Consider the following 16136-nt stretch of genomic DNA (forward strand, 5'->3'; position numbering starts at 1 on the left):
TTCAATAAATGTTTGTTGCACAAAAGCATGTCTGGAGAGCTGGATGGGACACGGTGAGGGGATGCATGTCCCTGCGTCACTGCCCAAATTGCTGGGAGGTCCTGGGCTGGGGGTAGGGGACGGACTCCCATGCCCCTTGGCTTCCCTGTGGAAGTGACCATGCTGCAAGGGCCTTGGGAGAGATCAACGGTCCTGCAAGGTCCCCCATGGGCGTCACTGAGCATCTACTCTGTGCCTGTCACCGTGTTAGGGTGGAAGGGGGAAGACAGTGCCCTCCTCTCAGGCAACCTATCTTGTACTGTTGGGGAGACTTGCCTTCTCCCATGTCTGAACCTTCTTTTCCTTCCCAACTTTAGTTACCATCATCATTTTTCTTTTCCTTTTTTGAGACAGGGTCTCACTCTGTCGCCCAGGCTAGAGTGCAGTGGCGTCGTCATAGCTCACTGCAACCTCACACTCCTGGGCTCAAGCGATCCTCCTGCCTCAGCCTCCCGGGTAGCTGGGACTACAGGTGTGTACCACCACACCGGGCATCACTGTCACCATTAATCCTCCACTCCATTTGCTGAGGCCCAGTCACCACCAGCTGCAGTGTGACTGTCATCTGTCACCCCCATCAGCCGCCCCCTAGTGGTGGGGGAGGAGGAGGCTCAGGCAGTCTCTTCTGGAAACTGGAAGCCTTCTATAGTCCTGTTTGTACTTCATCACAGAGAGGGGAACAGAGGGAATCCTCCCAGCTTTAATAAGGGAGGAACCGAGGTCCAAGGAGAGGCTAAAAGATGTCTGAGTGGAACCCCAATTTGGCCCCCACTCCAGCTGGATCCCAGAAGTGACCTTTTCTCATTGTCTCTGGGGAGTCTTCCCCTGTGGGCTTGGTCTTATTCCTCCTGCTTATGTCTCCCTGTCCTGAAGGAGAAAGGGATTCTCGGGGAAAGAGGAAAGAGAAGGAACTGGTGATGGGGGGGGCGGGGGACAGGGTCATGACCAGGAACGACGTGATGTGACCACTGCTGACTTCCCCTTCCTAGACTCAAGCTGATGAGGGGAAAACTGGTGTCTGGTGTCGCAAGTGTCTTCTGTCAGAGCCCTCAGGTGCAGCCTGCCCTTGGCTGCCCCTGCCACAGCCTCGGCCTCTCCCGGCTCCCCCCGCCACCGGTCCCCAGCACCCTCTCCCCTGGCTGGGGTGGGAGGACCTGCGGGACAAGGCCAGATGTCTCATGGAGGACTACAGCTGCCTCACCCCATGCTCCTTTCTCCTTGCCTGCAGGTGTTTCCTGATCTCCACCCCCTCGGCTATGGGTTACTCCTGGACCCTGGGGTTAGGAGTTGGAATCTGGGTGTTGCAGATAAAAGCATTTAAGTTGCCTCATTTTCCTTGTCAGGCTCAGTAAGGCGAAGTGACTTACTCAAGTTCCTAATTCTTACAGAACCAGTCTTGAACCCAGGGCTCCTTCTGTGACTCACCTTGCCTCCCTCTGACACACGCAGTCTGAAAGGCAGGGCCGGGGCTAGAGCCCACGTCACCTGGACTTTGAGTCCAGTGCCCGTTTGGGTTAAGCGCGTGCCTGTGTGTGTGCGCGTGTGTGTGTGCGTGCGTGTGTGTGTGTGTGTGTGTGTGTGTGGTGTGTGTGCGCGCGCGTGCGCGTGCATGTGTGAAACGTGGTGGGGGAAGGAGGTCACCACTATCTGAAGCTCTTTTCTTCACCTTTTGCCCCACAAACCCTAACGGCCAATTCTGTCACCCCCAGTCTGCCCCTCTCCCGTTTCTGTCTCTCCCTTCTCTTTCACCAGGAGTTTTCTCCCCCTGGAGGGATGATGGTCGCATTCTCACCTCCTCCTGCAAACTAGTTAGCTTTGCTAGTCCTAGATTCACCCACTTCTCAGCGTGTTTTCTTTTTTTTTTTTTTTTTTGAGACAGAGTCTCACTCTGTTGACCTGACTAGAGTGAGTGCCGTGGCGTCAGCCTAGCTCACAGCAACCTCAGACTCCTGGGCTCAGGTGATCCTACTGCCTCAGCCTCCCGAGTAGCTGGGACTACAGGCATGCGCCACCATGCCCGGCTAATTTTTTCTATATATTTTTAGTTGGCCGATTAATTTCTTTCTAATTTTAGTAGAGACGGGGTCTTGCTCTTGCTCAGGCTGGTTTCGAACTCCTGAGCTCAAACAATCCGCCCGCCTTGGCCTCCCAGAGTGCTAGGATTACAGGCGTGAGCCACCGCCCCCGGCCCAGCATGTTTTCTTTTTTAAAAAAAGCAATTTTATTGAATAATTTAATACCACATGTCTCAAAGCTTTAAACTTATTGAGTAAATAAGCATTTATCCTAAATATTGAAAAAATTCTCCTTTTGTGTCGGGCTATGTGTAATGGCTTTGGCAGTTTGCACAGACTATTAGAAATTCCTTGTAACATTAAAAATAGGACATTGAAGCTGTTATTAATTATTAATACAGTGATTAATATTGCTACCACTTGTCGAATGCTTCGCATATGGCAAACACTTGCTAAACACTTTACATGCATTTAGTTATCAAACCAGCTCTGTGAGGGGCTCCAGCACATGTCCCAATTTTCAGATGAGGAGGCTGAGGCTGTCCTCTCTTCTTCGTGTTGGAAACTTGCACTTTTTTCTAAAGACCCTGCATCTTCAAGAGCCCTGCTTCGAGCCCACCCCTGCTGTAGCCGGGCCTCCCTGTGCGCTGGTGGTGAGCTCTGTGGTCCTGCTTTAGCCCCCAGTTCCCCAGAAGTGGAAGATGGGGTGAGGTCAGCTCCCGCTCTGCCCTCAGGATGAGAGGGGGAGGCCAGGAAGAGCCAGGGAGCGGGGATGTGGGGCTGGGAGGCCACCTCCGAGGGAGAAGCCCTAGGACCTCAGCCTTCTCTGATCTCCCTGCATTTCCGGCAGCCTCGGCTGCTGGAGGCCCTCAGGCTGGGCTGGGTGTAGGAAGGTCCTTGTGCCCAGAAGGTACAAGTGAACATTATACCCTTGCTGCAGGATTCGCTTGGGAGATGTCCTGCACAAATGGGGATGGCGTAAAGTACCCAGAGTCAGGGTGTGCGGTTTGAGTCCAAGGGACAGAGAGAAAGGTGGCAGTGCATCTCTCATAGCCCAGGCAGCCCTCGGACCGCAAGGCGGGGGTCTGGGGTTCTCTGCCGGCTCTGCCTCCTGCTTGCACGTGTCTCTGGGTCTCAGTTTTCCCATCTATAAAACCAGGGGCTGGTAGACCATCTCTGAAGTCAGTTCTGACTGATGTATCAGAGTATCTGGGGAGAGGGCAATGGGAACGGACAGTGATACCTGATGAAGATATCTTTATTTCCAAAGCGTTTTCATGGATGTGGTCTCATTGATCCTCGGGGCACCACTCCCCCCATGTACGTGGGCAGACATTGTTGCCTCCATTTAATAAATGAGGAACTAACCAATGTTGCCCGATGTCCCACGATTGGCAGCAGAGCCAGGATCAGCAGGTGGGGACCAAGCCAGGCAGAGACTAGATGAGAACCAGGTGGGGGCGTGTGTGGCCAGGGCCCCAGTCAGGGCAGAAAGGCTTAGCACTTACTCTCAGGTTTGGGTTGGACAATTAAATTCCCACGAAGTGGAAGGTTAGGGGCCCCCGTGGAACTCTGGGGTAAAGGGAGAGTTACGGAGGAACGCTGAGTACTGCTGTGTTGGAGACTTATCCGTCCTGTCTCAACAAATCCTTACAGCAACCCCCTGAGACAGGTAATCTCCACTTTGCAAATCAGAAAACAGAGAGGTTGGGTTATGTGTCCAAGACCACCCAGCTAAAAAGTGGAGCATCCTGAACTGGAACCCAGTAAAGTTGACTCCAAACCTCTGGGTCTTTCCATTTGCTGTTCCACGTGGGCAAGGCCAGTGATGGGGGAGCAGGCAGGGGGCTTACTGCACCTTGGTGCTTGGTGGGATGTGGTCAGATTGGTGGGCTGGGGGCACCAGGCGGCTGATCTGGGAGTCCCGTGCCTCTGACTGGGCTACAGAGAGTTAAAGAAGCTTGGCCCCCTCCTCCTGCCCGCCTCTTCTGGCCTCCTCCTCTGGCTCTTCCTGTCCCGCTGCTGTTGCAACATCAGCCTCTGCCACTCTCTCTCTTCCCCTCCCACCTCCTCTCTCCTCTGTTTAATTCTCTCTGAGTACCCGGGACTCAGGCTCCAGTTCTGGCCTTTGGGGTTCGAGGTCACTGGGACTGGGTTGTGAGCTCCACCCCTGAATCTCAACCCCCAACCCCCTAACCCAAGGCACTCGGGACCTCCCGGACGGACGGACCTGAGCTTCCTAGGACGCCCGCCCGGCTGACGCTGCTGCTGCCACTGCCCTGAGCCCAGATGGGGGAGTGAGAGGCCACAGGTGGCCGGACATGGGCCTCCCCACCGTGCCTGACCTCCTGCTGCCACTGGTGAGTACAGGGGCAAGGGGAAGAGTGGGCTGGTGGGCGAGGTGCCACCTGGTGTGGTAGGCCCCCCAGGAGGCCGAGACTCCCTGCCGGGCCTGGCCTTGGCGCAGGCCTCAGGCCTGAACTGCCTGGGCGGGGAAAGGAGAAGTTTGAAAGGGAGAAAGTAAAAGGAAGCCCTGGCCCCTGACAGCCATGGAAGTTTGCGAGGTGTCTGCGATGTGGGGGCCGGCGATGGGCCCAGGATGGGGCAGATGTGGTGGGCAAGGAAAGCAGTGGGAGAAGGAAGGTCGGTCCTCTGGAAGCCCAGACGATTCAGCATTCCGTGCCCTGCTCAGCTGGCTGGCCTGGAGTGTGTTGGGGACGAGAGGCTGCCCGTGGAATCTGGCCGATAAGCCCTGGAGGGGTGGCAGTTGGACGGCTAGTGAAGTGGGGAAACTGAGTCCAGGAGAGGGGTGGGTTGGTGGGGTAGGTGTGAGATGCTATGTGGCGGGGGTATTTGGGAGTGGAGTGGGCAACTGGATGAGGACAGGGCAACCAAGTGGAGAGCGTCCCCAGTGCCCTGGCCAGGCCCAGGGCCTCCTGCCTGGGACTTTCTTCTGCCCCCTTTTGCCTCTCGCCCCGCTGCTAGGCAGGTGGCCTCTGTGAGGCTGACCCTTGCTAGGTAGCTAGCACCACCCCCACCTGGTCAGTGTCCCTCTGCCTGTCCTCCAGCTCCCCCAAGCCCCCACTGACCTAAACACGGATTCCTTAGTTTCTTATTCTACAGCTCAGTTTGGGGAAGTTGGTAGAGTTGTTTTCGTCACTGGAAAATGTCCCTTTCTCTGGCTTCAGCCTTGTTTCAGTGTATCCTTGATCCTCCTCTATGTCCTGGAATCATCCTGTCCAGATGCCCTGAGCCCACCTAGTTGGGTGGATTTTCCCTGCCCGTGTTGGCTGCTGAAGGCTGCGCCTGCCTCCTCCTCCCACCACTCCTTTCTTCCCCAATCATCTCGAACCCTTTCTCTCTAGTCCCCTTGTGCCTCCTCTCTTCTCTGCTCTGGCCTGTCAGTTCCCAGGCAGCACTTCTGTCTGTCTGTCATGGTCTCACTCTTCTCCTTCTCTCACCTCCTGCCTCCCCAGCCCCACCCCCTCTTCCCTCCCCCAGGCCCTCAACACCCGGCTGCCCTGGCATCTGGGGCCTCTGTTCTGTCTTTGGGAGTAGATCACCTGGATTCAAGCCCCCCCCTCATGTCACAGCTGCATGAACTTGAGCAGGTTATGTAACCCCTCCATGCCTTTGTTTCTTTATCTCTAAAATGGACATCATAGTCTATTGTTCTGAAGATTAAATAGATTGATATATGTTAAGTATTCTTTCAGTTTATTAAGTGCCTACTCTGGGCTAGACATTGTTAGGTGCTGGGATTACAGCAGTGAGCAAGATCCCTGCTCAGAGAGTTTACAGGCCATAGGAGAGTAGGGGACAGCAAACAGAAAGCACTCAGTAAATGGTTAGCCTTTATATTGTTGCTAGCAGTAGTCACAGTGGTAATTACTGGGTGGCTACCTGTGTTTGGAAAGCAGAGGGTAAAGGTAGCCTGAACAGGCAAAGGAAAGTGTCTGGGGACAGGGGTGCTTCAGCCTAGGTGGGGATGTGACTCCTAAGGGACAGAGCCCAGCCTGGAGCTGGGGGAGGGGAGAACAGGGGAGTGCATTGCCTGGATAGGGCTGTCCAGGAGGTTTTCAATTTCTCACCATCCAGTGGGCGATACCGAGCACACAGTGTGCGTGTTGGGGGAATGGGAGGTGGCGGGGGGAGTAGGGAAGGATGATACAGGAGAGAGTGTGACAAAGCAAACAGGATTTTGCTGCTTTCAAAGAACTTACAGTCTAGGAACCAAGACAGCATACAGCAAAAAATGATTTCACAACAGTCTGGAGGAGAATATCCATAAATGCATTGTGGCTCAGGCCTGTAATCCCAGCACATTGGGAGGCTGAGACGGGAGGATCACTTGAGGCCAGGAGTTCAAGACCAGCCTGAGCAACATAGTGAGACCCTTTCTTTACAAAACAGAAAAATTAGCCAGGTGTGGTGGTGCGTCCCACTAGTCGCAGCTACTCTGGAGGCTGAGGCAGGAGGACCTCTTAAGCCCAGGAGTTTGAGGTTGCTGTGAGCTACGGTGATGCCACTGCACTCTAACCTGAGCAACAGAGTGACACTCTGCAGGCGCTTCCCCATGCTGTTTCAGGTGACCTTAGCCACGAGCCCAGAGCACTCCCTGCATAGATCTTAGGGATCTTAGGGTCTGCAAATGACTGTCTTGGACCTAAGTAAGAACTCTTGAGAGCACAAGGAGTGTGTTATCCATCTTGGCATCCCCAGCACCCATATGGGACCTGGCACATAGACTGTGCCCCTTAACTATTTGTTGAATGAAATAAGGAACAAGGTCAGATGGCATGAGGAAGGGAAAGCCTCATAGAAAAGTGGATTTGGAACTGACATCTGAAGTCACTGCCTGGCAGGGAGGCTAGAAAGGAGGGAGGCAGAAGAGACTGTAGACTGATTTGAGGGAGAGGAAAGGAATGCAGAGATGGGATTTTGTGTTGATCGGTGGGGGTGGCAGGAAGCAGAGCACCTTGGCAGGAGTGGAAAGACCACGTTGAGGAACACTAAGAAATGGGAATGTGAAAATTGGAGGGAGTTGGGAGGGGATGGAGAAAGAATCTTGAATATGGTTCCAGGTAGAGGAATTCATTCATTAATTCACTCAGAAACTATCCTCCGAGGGCCCGCTCTGTGCCTGGACTGTGTCCAGAAGAGAAACGAGGTATCTCTGTAAGTGCTCCTTTGGGTCATTTCCATGACCCATGGAAATGATGTTTGAAGTCAGGGCCTGGAGATGGAGAGGCAGATTCACACACCTGTGGGTGCAAGTCGAAGCCTGAACGCAGATAAGAAAGTACGTAGGATGGATTGGGACGGGAAGGAGTCTGGAAGGCACTTGCAATATTGCAGGTGTGAGGTAAGCCAGGGACGTGGAGAGATCACAGGGGAAGGATTGGCAAGATGAACCGGCAGACAGGTTGGCTCCGAGGAGAGAGGGTGGCAAAAGTCTTGGCATTGAGCCGAGCTCTGTGGCTTGAGCCTGTAGTCCCAGCTACTTGGGAGGCTGAGGCGGGAAGATCGCTTGAGCCCAGGAGTTTGAGAGCAGCCTGGGCAACACAGCGAGACCCTGTCTCAAAAGACAAGGAAAAAAAGATATGCTTTGGCGTGGATTTTTAATACTAAAAAAAGAAGTAAAATTAAAGAAAAAAGGTCTTGGTGTTGGTGCTAAGAAGTTGGTGGTGTTACATTTGTCTGGGCGAGGAGATTGATCAATTCTATTTGGGACGTGTCAAGGGCCCGGGGAATAGCCACCTGGAAGTGTGTCTCGCAGAGACCCTCAGGCTGCGTTCTGCCTTGCTCACTTGCTGTGCTGCCTTCACTCCTCCGTGGTTTACAAAAGGAGGGGATCACATGTCAGAATCTTCAGAAAGGGCATGTGTGTGTATGTGCATGTGTGTGGGAGGTGGTGGATAGTTTGAAACCTCTTCTCTGGAGATAAATGTATTCCTAAAGGGCATGGTGCAGTGGGAGGTGCTGTCTCCCCACCTCCCCCTTTGGGAATCATTGGCTGCCACTGGAGTGGAAGACAGGTCAGTCATTAGATCAAGCGATCAAATCATACACATTTTTTAAGAGGTGGGGTCTCGCTATGTTGCCCAGGCTGGAATGCAGTGGCTTTTCTTAGGTGCTACCATAGCTTACTGTAGCCTGGAACTCCTGGGCTCACGCCATCTTCCTGCTTCAGCCTCCAGAGTAGCAGGGACTACAGGTTTGCGCCACCATGCCCGGCTAAATCAATTCGTGTTTATCTGCTCCTTCAGTTCTGGAGGCCTCGTTCTGGGTACTGAGAGAAGACCAGGGAAGGATGAGACACTGTCAGATCAAGACACTCTCTGATCTCTCATCTCATAGAGTTCATGGTCAACTTGGGGAGATCATATCTACTCATTCAAAATAACCATATTATGATAACAGCCCAAAGTAGATAGGGTCAATTCATGTGATTCAAGTTCACCCAGGGCCCAGCGGTCTAATGAGCTTGGGGGAAGGCGGGTCATCACTGGAGGGCTTCCTGGGAGGGGGCTGGGGACTCAGCTGGGCCCTTGAGGAGAGGCTGTCCTGAGCTGCCCGAAGATCTTGACATTAAATGAGCAAACACATTTTAACTTAGTGAACACATTCACGCAGGGAAGGGAACAGCTTAGTGGGTCCATGCGAGGTGGCTGGGTCAGGGTTAGACCACAGGGTCGTCTTAGCTTCTCCACCCAACTCAGCAGCCCCAGCACAGGAAGTCACACTTTAAAGCCTCCCCTGGCGGAAGTTGTGGGGGAGTTGGAGGTGTACTGGGCCGCCCCCTCAACAGTCTCTCCACAGGCACCCCTGGCTTCCTGCCCTTCCTCTGCTCCAGGCTGCGGTCTGGGCTCCAGAGCTCACCTCCTGTTTCTGCTGGTCTGCTGCACAATGCCACCCTCCCACCCTGGTGCCCACTGGTGGGGAGCCCGAGGGCCCTGGCTCCCAGCGGTCAGAGAGGGCTGGGGAACGGTGCTGGGCCCGGCTGACAGCCCTCTTGCCTGCCCTCTCATTCCTGGAAGTGGGTGTTCAGGGCTTCGCAGATTTTCCTGTGCTGCAGAGAGCTTGGGGGAGGGCTGTGGAGACTCAGAACTGGCCTTATTTCCTAAGGATTGTCTGGGGACCCCAGGGAGGCCCTCAGACCAGCCAGGCTGTGGGAATGCGGTGAACCCAGGGTGGGAGGGCGGCCTTGGTTTGCTTCCTGCTGGAACTGGGGAGTGCTGGGGGCTGGAGGGAGAGCCCAGGGAAGGGGTTAGCAATAGACTTGCTGAACCGAGAGGAGGAGCCAGGCGGCTGTTCTAAAGGAAGGATGCTCTGGGGCCAGGAGCTGAGAGGCCCTCAGGGAGGGGTGGGTACTGACTTGGTGTCGGAAGCCAGGGTCGAGGGAGACTTCCTTTGGGATGGAGCGGGCAGAGGGAGGCATTTCCTGGAATACGAAATATGTGGGCCTAGTGGGACAGGGGTCCACGTCCACCACCTGGCTCTTTTAGGGGGAAGGGGATGGAAGGGGGCCCTGAGAGGGGATGGAGGGAGGGACCGGCCCACAGGAGGAAGGGATCAGATGGGGTCCCACTGCTGGCTGGGCCCTTCTGCCTTTCTGCTGACTCATGACCCTTGAGGAGCTGGGGAAGCTGCTAGTTCCCGCTCCCTCCCTGAGATCTGCCTCCCTCTGGCCTGAGTCACTGGGGCGGAGCTGCTGGGAAAAGATTTCCCTTTCCCGGATCTGACTTAACCCCCACAGTGCTGGAGAGGGCGGGGACCACATGGCCTGTGAAAGCCTCTCTCCCCACCTCCCTGCAGGGAGGCTGTCCCTCACTGGTCAGAGGCCCCTGAAAATCTCCCTCCAAGGCTGTCCTGCGACTGGAGCCCCCGGTTCTTCCTGACTCTGTCTCTACCCGTTGGCTCTGCTCCAAGCCCCCTGCAGGGGATTCAAAGTGCCAATGACCTTAGGTGCTCCAAGTTCCTCTTCTTCAGGGAAAGGATTCCCACTTTCAGGATTGGGATGTTCTTCCCATAATCACCCCAAACCTTCCTGTTGCCCTGGAAGCCCCGGTCCTGTTCTCAGGGGAGGTAGCACAGTGCTGGCTGGCGTGGGCTGGGGAAGGTCGCTGCCCTCAGAGCGGGGAGCACACCCTGCCCTCGGGGGCTGCTGCTCCTTTCTGTGTGCAGCTTCCCTTGTTTGTGGCTGAGGCCGGGGCTTCTGTGCCTGCCCAGCTGCAGCTGCAGCGGCTCCCAGTGGGTGACTCAGGGTGAGACCAGCCTGCCTGTCCTTGTGGGCTGCCTGGCCTTCCTTTCCTGCTCTGGGGTTTCTGTGATCTGATTATTCTGTTGCTCCCCAATGTTGAACATACTTTGAGGACATCCTCTTATCCTTATATAAAGTGGCTCTTATAGCAGAGGAAAAAAAAAATCAAGGCCCAGGGAACACCAAAAATGAAGCTGGCAGAGATCAAAGAGCAAAGTCTGAGTTGGAGCTAAATACTCACTCCTGGCTTTGCTATCCCCGTGCTGAAGCCAGAACAGGGCAAGCTATTTAGCTGTTGTGGGCTTGGCCTGAGGCTGTAAGACATGCCTTCCAGAATGCCCTGGGGTGCAGAGAGCTTCAGGACTCCCTGGCACAACCGGAGCTGTGACCTGCAGGTCATTTGCGCCAGGCCACCAGCCTCGGCCAGCTCTAGCTGCGTGTGACCTGCCTGCTTTTACCCTCTCCTGCCCCCACCTCAACTTTGTCACCCACCTACCCCATCCGGGACCCTTGAACTCTCCCTTTTACTCCCCTCCCCATTTGCCCTTGCCAACCTGGGGTGTCTGTGTAAATTTGCAGTGGAAGGGGCTGGGGCACAGAGTGTGAGGGCAGGATCCGGAGTAAGGTTTGACACAAATGTGTAAAGAAACTCTTCCTTTTGCTCCTTCCCAATCCCCAGAATGGTGCCCACAGGAACCTCGGTCTGAGTTTTTCAGAAAACTTTTTAGCGGTAGAACATAACCCAGGGGAGCGCGCAGATCCTAGTTGTTCTCCACTGTGAATGCTCACGAAGCGAACACACTGGGAAGCCAGCACTCGGGTGGAGAAACACCAACCCAACCTTTAGGGCTGTATGTTGGAAGAAAGGGCCATAATCGAAGTCACCTGCCAGTTCCCAATGGAAAAAGCATCCCTTGAACATCCAGCACTGTTAGCTGCCGAGGGGAACTCAGAGTAAGGGGAAAACGCAGCTGGGCCTGGGGCCCAGCGGCCTTGGGACAGCTAGAGAAGAAGCAAGCACGAGATCGTGGTGCCAACTGTCTGAGTTTCAAGGAAGAACTCTGAACTCAGTGAGCAGGGGTGGCCTGAGGAGAGTGTGTCACTCAGGAAGGACTTGCGCTGGGGAAGTTTTAGCTTTGCTGCCTCTGGGACTCCCACCCCTGCCTCTCCTGACGGTGTCCCCTTTATCTGGTTCCTCCCCAGGTGCTCCTGGCTCTGCTGGTGGGAATCCACCCCTCGGGGGTCATTGGACTGGTCCCTCACCTCGGGGACCGGGAGAAGAGAGATAGTCTGTGTCCCCAGGGAAAATACAGCCACCCTCGTAATAATTCCATTTGCTGTACCAAGTGCCACAAAGGTAGGAGAAAGCAGAGACCCCAAACACCCTGGGTTACGGGCCCTGATTCTCCCTTCGCTTGTTCGAGATGTCGTTTCCTAGCTTTGCTGCCACTGCTGGGCTGAGGTTTTCTCCCTCCTTCCTCTCCTAGAGCCTCGGGGAGTTGGTTCTCCCCGGCGAGGGGCTCCTCCCTTGAGCTCTCACCTGAGCCTAGCCTGCTCCCCGATTCACAGGAACCTACCTGCACGATGACTGCCCAGGCCCGGGGCTGGACACGGACTGCAGGGAGTGTGAAGACGGCTCCTTCACCGCGTCAGAGAACCACCTCAGACACTGCCTCAGCTGCTCCAACTGCCGAAAAGGTGAGCGTGCGTGGTCTGGAGGGTCAGGTGGGTCTTAAGGGGTGTGTGTGTGCAAATCGGTGCGTACGTGGGGCAGCGTGCTACACTGTGCGTGCTGCAGAGACACACACGGCGGGGGCGGATCCGGAGGGGACACAGGGGAAAGGTAAGCGGAGTGAATGTGGAGAGGGGCACGCAGGACTCACACCCCATCTCCTCCCCTCACCAGAAATGGGCCAGGTGGAGCTTTCTCCCTGCACTGTGGACCGGGACACCGTGTGCGGCTGCAGGAAAAACCAGTACCGGAGGACTTACGGGAATTCCAGGAGCGAAAGCCTGTTCCAGTGCCTCAACTGCAGCCTCTGCCTCAACGGCACCGTGCATCTCCCCTGTGAGCATGGCTCTCCCACCCTGGGTCGGCCCATCTCTCAGGAGGAGGTCTCCACCTTTCTGCGCGCCTCTCCTTGAGGCAGTCCTCCTGTTCCTTCCCACTCCTGGTGCCCCCCGCCCCTTCCTCAGTCCTTTAGCTGGGCTGCGCTTCTCTCCCCCCAGGCCAGGAGAGACAGAACACCGTGTGCACCTGCCATGCAGGGTTCTTCCTGCGAGGAGACGAGTGTGTCTCCTGCAGTAAGTGAGTATCTCTGCCAGCTTCTGGGCACTGCGTGGGGGGCGAGGGGCGGGATGGGGTGGCTGTGGCCAGGAGCAGGGCAAAGGAAACACCCCAGGGTGCTCAGGCACCTACTGGCCGAGTGGGAGACACTTCATTAAGATACCAGACAGTCTCTCCCCCTCCCCCTCAACTTGTTCCTCAAATCTTAAGAAGTCTTTGGGGACTAAAGATCACACCCCGAGGACCTGCAGTCCTTCTAACTTAGATATTCAGATTCTTGGGCGACAGGGTCTAATATAGTTCATTGATTCTAGGACACACACTTTCACATCTCTGAAATGAGACCACATCTTCCAACAATTGATGATCTGTCATGGTTTAATTGGCAGCTTTGTGTGTGTCTATGTGATATGTAAACAATGGTGCCTTCTGTTACTGACGGCATCTGAGGTTGGATGCGATATGATATTTCCTCCCCAGCCCCTTTGACCAGGCCTCCTCACTCCTGGCTCTGCACAGGCTGTTCTGGTACATTCACTTGCAGAGAAACTCTGAGGGCTCTTAGAGTTGAACTGACCTGGGTTTGAAGCCCAGCCTAGCCACTGTGTGACCTTGGGCAAATTCCTCAACATCTCTGAGCCTTATTACCCTTACTTTTAAAGTAAGGATAGTCACATTCATTTGGTGAAGTTTTGAGAACCACAAAAAATACCTACGATAGTGTCTGACACAAAAGCTATTTATTTTCTAGTTTTTCCACCAAGCTTCATTTCTTCTTGAAAGTGCTTTTACGTCCATCCCATGTGGTTCTCTTCATGAACTTGGGAGGTGGGCGGAAGTGCCCCTTCCTGCTTTCAGTTGCTGTTGAGAACTCCCCTTCTCAAGGTCCTTCCAGCCGCAACCCCCGCCCCCCGCCCCTGCATGTAGTTCTCACCCCCCCACATCTGGAAGATGGGCTGGTTCCAGAGTGCTCTCTGGCTGCCCCTAGTGACAGGTGTTTTTATTAATAACATGTTCACATGCATGTTTGACCCGTCCCCAAAGTCAGGTACTGTAACTAGCAGTGTCCTTTGAGAAAAAGCCCTTTAGCCTCTTTGCCACAGGATTCTCATCAGTAGACAATGATAAAATAATTCAATAACAGCTACCATCTGTGGAACACTTACTATGTCAGGCATAATTATGTTACTTAATGATCTTTGTTGTACTGATGAGAAAACTGAGGCTTAGAGGTTAAATGCCTTCCTTAGAGCCAGACTGCTAGCCAATGAATGGGCTGGAATTTTTTCCTTGACTTGACTGCTTTTAACTTTTTGCTATACAGCCTTTGAAAAAGTCCTTCCAATTCTAAAATTAAATGATTCTGTGATTAACTGTGTTTCATTTTCTTTTGCATCAGTTCCTGGGATAGGTTAAATTTCATTATATGGAGAGACAGTAAAAACATTTGTAAAGCAAAGGATGTCCAACAATCTGTGTTCTTTGTCTGTGTTCCTCCAGTGGTAGGGCCTCTGCTCACCAATGCCATCTCTTCTTTTAGCTGTAAGAAAAACCCGGAGTGCACGAAGTTGTGCCTGCCCCTAACTGAAAATGTTACGGGCCATCAGGACCCAGGTGAGGAAACATGACTGGGTGCCTGTGCCTGCCGACACCCTGCCTCACCACCCTCCCCTCCGCCTACCCACCCCTGTCCTCTGACGGCCATCTGCTTGGTCTCCAGGCACCACAGTGCTGTTGCCTCTCGTGATCTTCTTTGGTCTTTGCCTTTTATCCTTCCTCTTCATCGGTTTAATGTGCCGCTACCCGCGGTGGAAGCCCAAGCTCTACGGCATTAGTGAGTGGGGCCCTTGGGAGGGGAAAGGTGCTGGCGGGGATGTGGGAGGAGGTGGGTGGGTGAGGTGGACACCGTGGAGGGAGGTGAGGAGTGTCCCCTTCGTTCCCTGCTGAGGACCCTGTGGGCAGGAGGTGGCCTGGGCAGCTGGTGCGAAGTCATGCTGCATCAGTAGTTCTCTCGTCCCTGGGGCCACATAGGCCCTGAGGCATGTCACCACAAGTCCCCATTGCCTGCCCCAGTACCCCGTGCCAGGGCTGAGAAGGGAAGTGAAATTTACCATGTCTTGCTTTTTGTCCCCCTCCCCCTCAGTTTGTGGGAAATCGGCACCTGAAAAAGAGGTAAGAGTGAAACCAGGCACCTGTCCCAAGTCCCCTGCCTGTTCCTTATAACCTTGTAATACCAAAATCGCTTGGAATCACCCTTCATCTGCGCAGCTCCCCGAATTCCCTCTAACCCAACCCCCGCTTCCCCCACTAATGCTGTGCCGTCTCTCTTTCAGGGGGAGCTTGAAGGAATTACGACTAAGCCCCTAGCCCCAGCCCCGGGCTTCACTCCCATCCCCTGTTCCACCTTCACCTCCAGCTCCACCTTCACCCCCAGTGACTATTCCAACTTCACGGCTGCGTCACTCCCTAAAGAGGTGGCCCCGCCCCACTTGGGGGCTGACCCCATCCTCGCCACCGTTCTCGCCCCCACCCCGATCCCCACCCCCCTTCAGAAGCCGGAGGACTCCACGCCGCCGCCGCGCGCAGACGGTGAGTTCCCCGCACCGACGCGCTGGGGGTGCGGGGCGCGCGTGGGGGTGCGGCCGCCGCCCGCGGCTCACCAACGCGCGTCCTCCGCAGCCGACCCCGCGACGCTGTATGCCGTGGTGGACGGCGTGCCCCCGTCGCGCTGGAAGGAGTTCGTGCGGCGCCTGGGGCTGAGCGAGCACGAGATCGAGCGGCTGGAGATGCAGCACGGCCGCTGCCTGCGCGAGGCGCACTACAGCATGCTGGCGGCCTGGCGGCGGCGCACGCCGCGGCGCGAGGCCACGCTGGAGCTGCTGGGCGGCGTGCTCCGCGACATGGACCTGCGCGGCTGCCTGGAGGACATCGAGGAGGCGCTGTGCGGGCCCGCCTCCCTGTCGCCCGCGCCCCGCCTCGCCCGGTGAGGGCGCGCTCCCACGGGCGGCCGGAAGGACGGTCCTGCCGGATGTCCCCGGGACCCCGTCGTCTCCTGGAGAGGAAGAGTCTCGGAGGGGCAGGCATGAGCCGGCAGCCGCTTACTTGGCGCTACCCCCGCGGCGTACATAGCTCTTTTCAGCTGCCCGAGCACCGCCGAGAGTCAGCGGGTGCGCGGGAGAGAGGCGCGCTGCGGGCCGTGTGTGCGGAGACGCGGAGTGTGCTAGCTGCCCGAGCGGGTGGCTGCGGGGACAAGGGGCGCTATGCCTCGTACCCATCTTGGGTGTGAGGGCCCAGCAAGGCTGCTGGGGGGGACCCTGGCTCGTCCCTGACCTTTTTCACAGTAGATAAGCAATCTTTTTTTAAAAAAATCAATTATGTTACACTAATAGAAACTTGGCACCCCTTTGGCCCTTGCCTGGACGAGCACAGAACAAGCTGAACTGTCCTAAGGCGGGGGCAAGCACGGAACAATCGGGCCCCGGCTGGAGCTGTGGACTTTTGTAAATACACTAAAACTCTGGAATTAAAGCTC

The 16136-nt window shown here is 55.4% G+C and overlaps 1 protein-coding gene across 1 annotated transcript; it reads left to right on the forward strand.

Annotated features, from left to right (window-relative positions):
- Positions 1–4107: 4107 nt before the first annotated feature.
- Positions 4108–16132, forward strand: TNFRSF1A (tumor necrosis factor receptor superfamily, member 1A). The gene is made up of 10 exons (XM_012637884.1): positions 4108–4414; positions 11521–11674; positions 11887–12015; positions 12224–12385; positions 12547–12625; positions 14145–14218; positions 14325–14438; positions 14748–14776; positions 14938–15193; positions 15284–16132. Exons 1-10 carry the CDS (start codon positions 4376–4378, stop codon positions 15589–15591), a joined length of 1344 nt encoding a protein of 447 aa, XP_012493338.1. The 5' UTR covers positions 4108–4375; the 3' UTR covers positions 15592–16132.
- Positions 16133–16136: the final 4 nt, after the last annotated feature.

This window comes from Propithecus coquereli, unplaced genomic scaffold (genome assembly GCF_000956105.1).
Source record: "Propithecus coquereli isolate 6110/MARCELLA unplaced genomic scaffold, Pcoq_1.0 Scaffold124, whole genome shotgun sequence".
Classification (NCBI taxonomy): Eukaryota; Metazoa; Chordata; class Mammalia; order Primates; family Indriidae; genus Propithecus; species Propithecus coquereli.

Excerpts from the sequence above, each read along its gene's own strand:
- TNFRSF1A (XM_012637884.1), top strand. The coding sequence starts at position 4,376 with ATGGGCCTCCCCACCGTGCCTGACCTCCTGCTGCCACTG. Across the intron at positions 4,415-11,520 it reads CTGACCTCCTGCTGCCACTG|GTGCTCCTGGCTCTGCTGGT; the intron begins GTGAGTACAGGG and ends GTTCCTCCCCAG. Across the intron at positions 14,777-14,937 it reads AATCGGCACCTGAAAAAGAG|GGGGAGCTTGAAGGAATTAC; the intron begins GTAAGAGTGAAA and ends TCTCTCTTTCAG.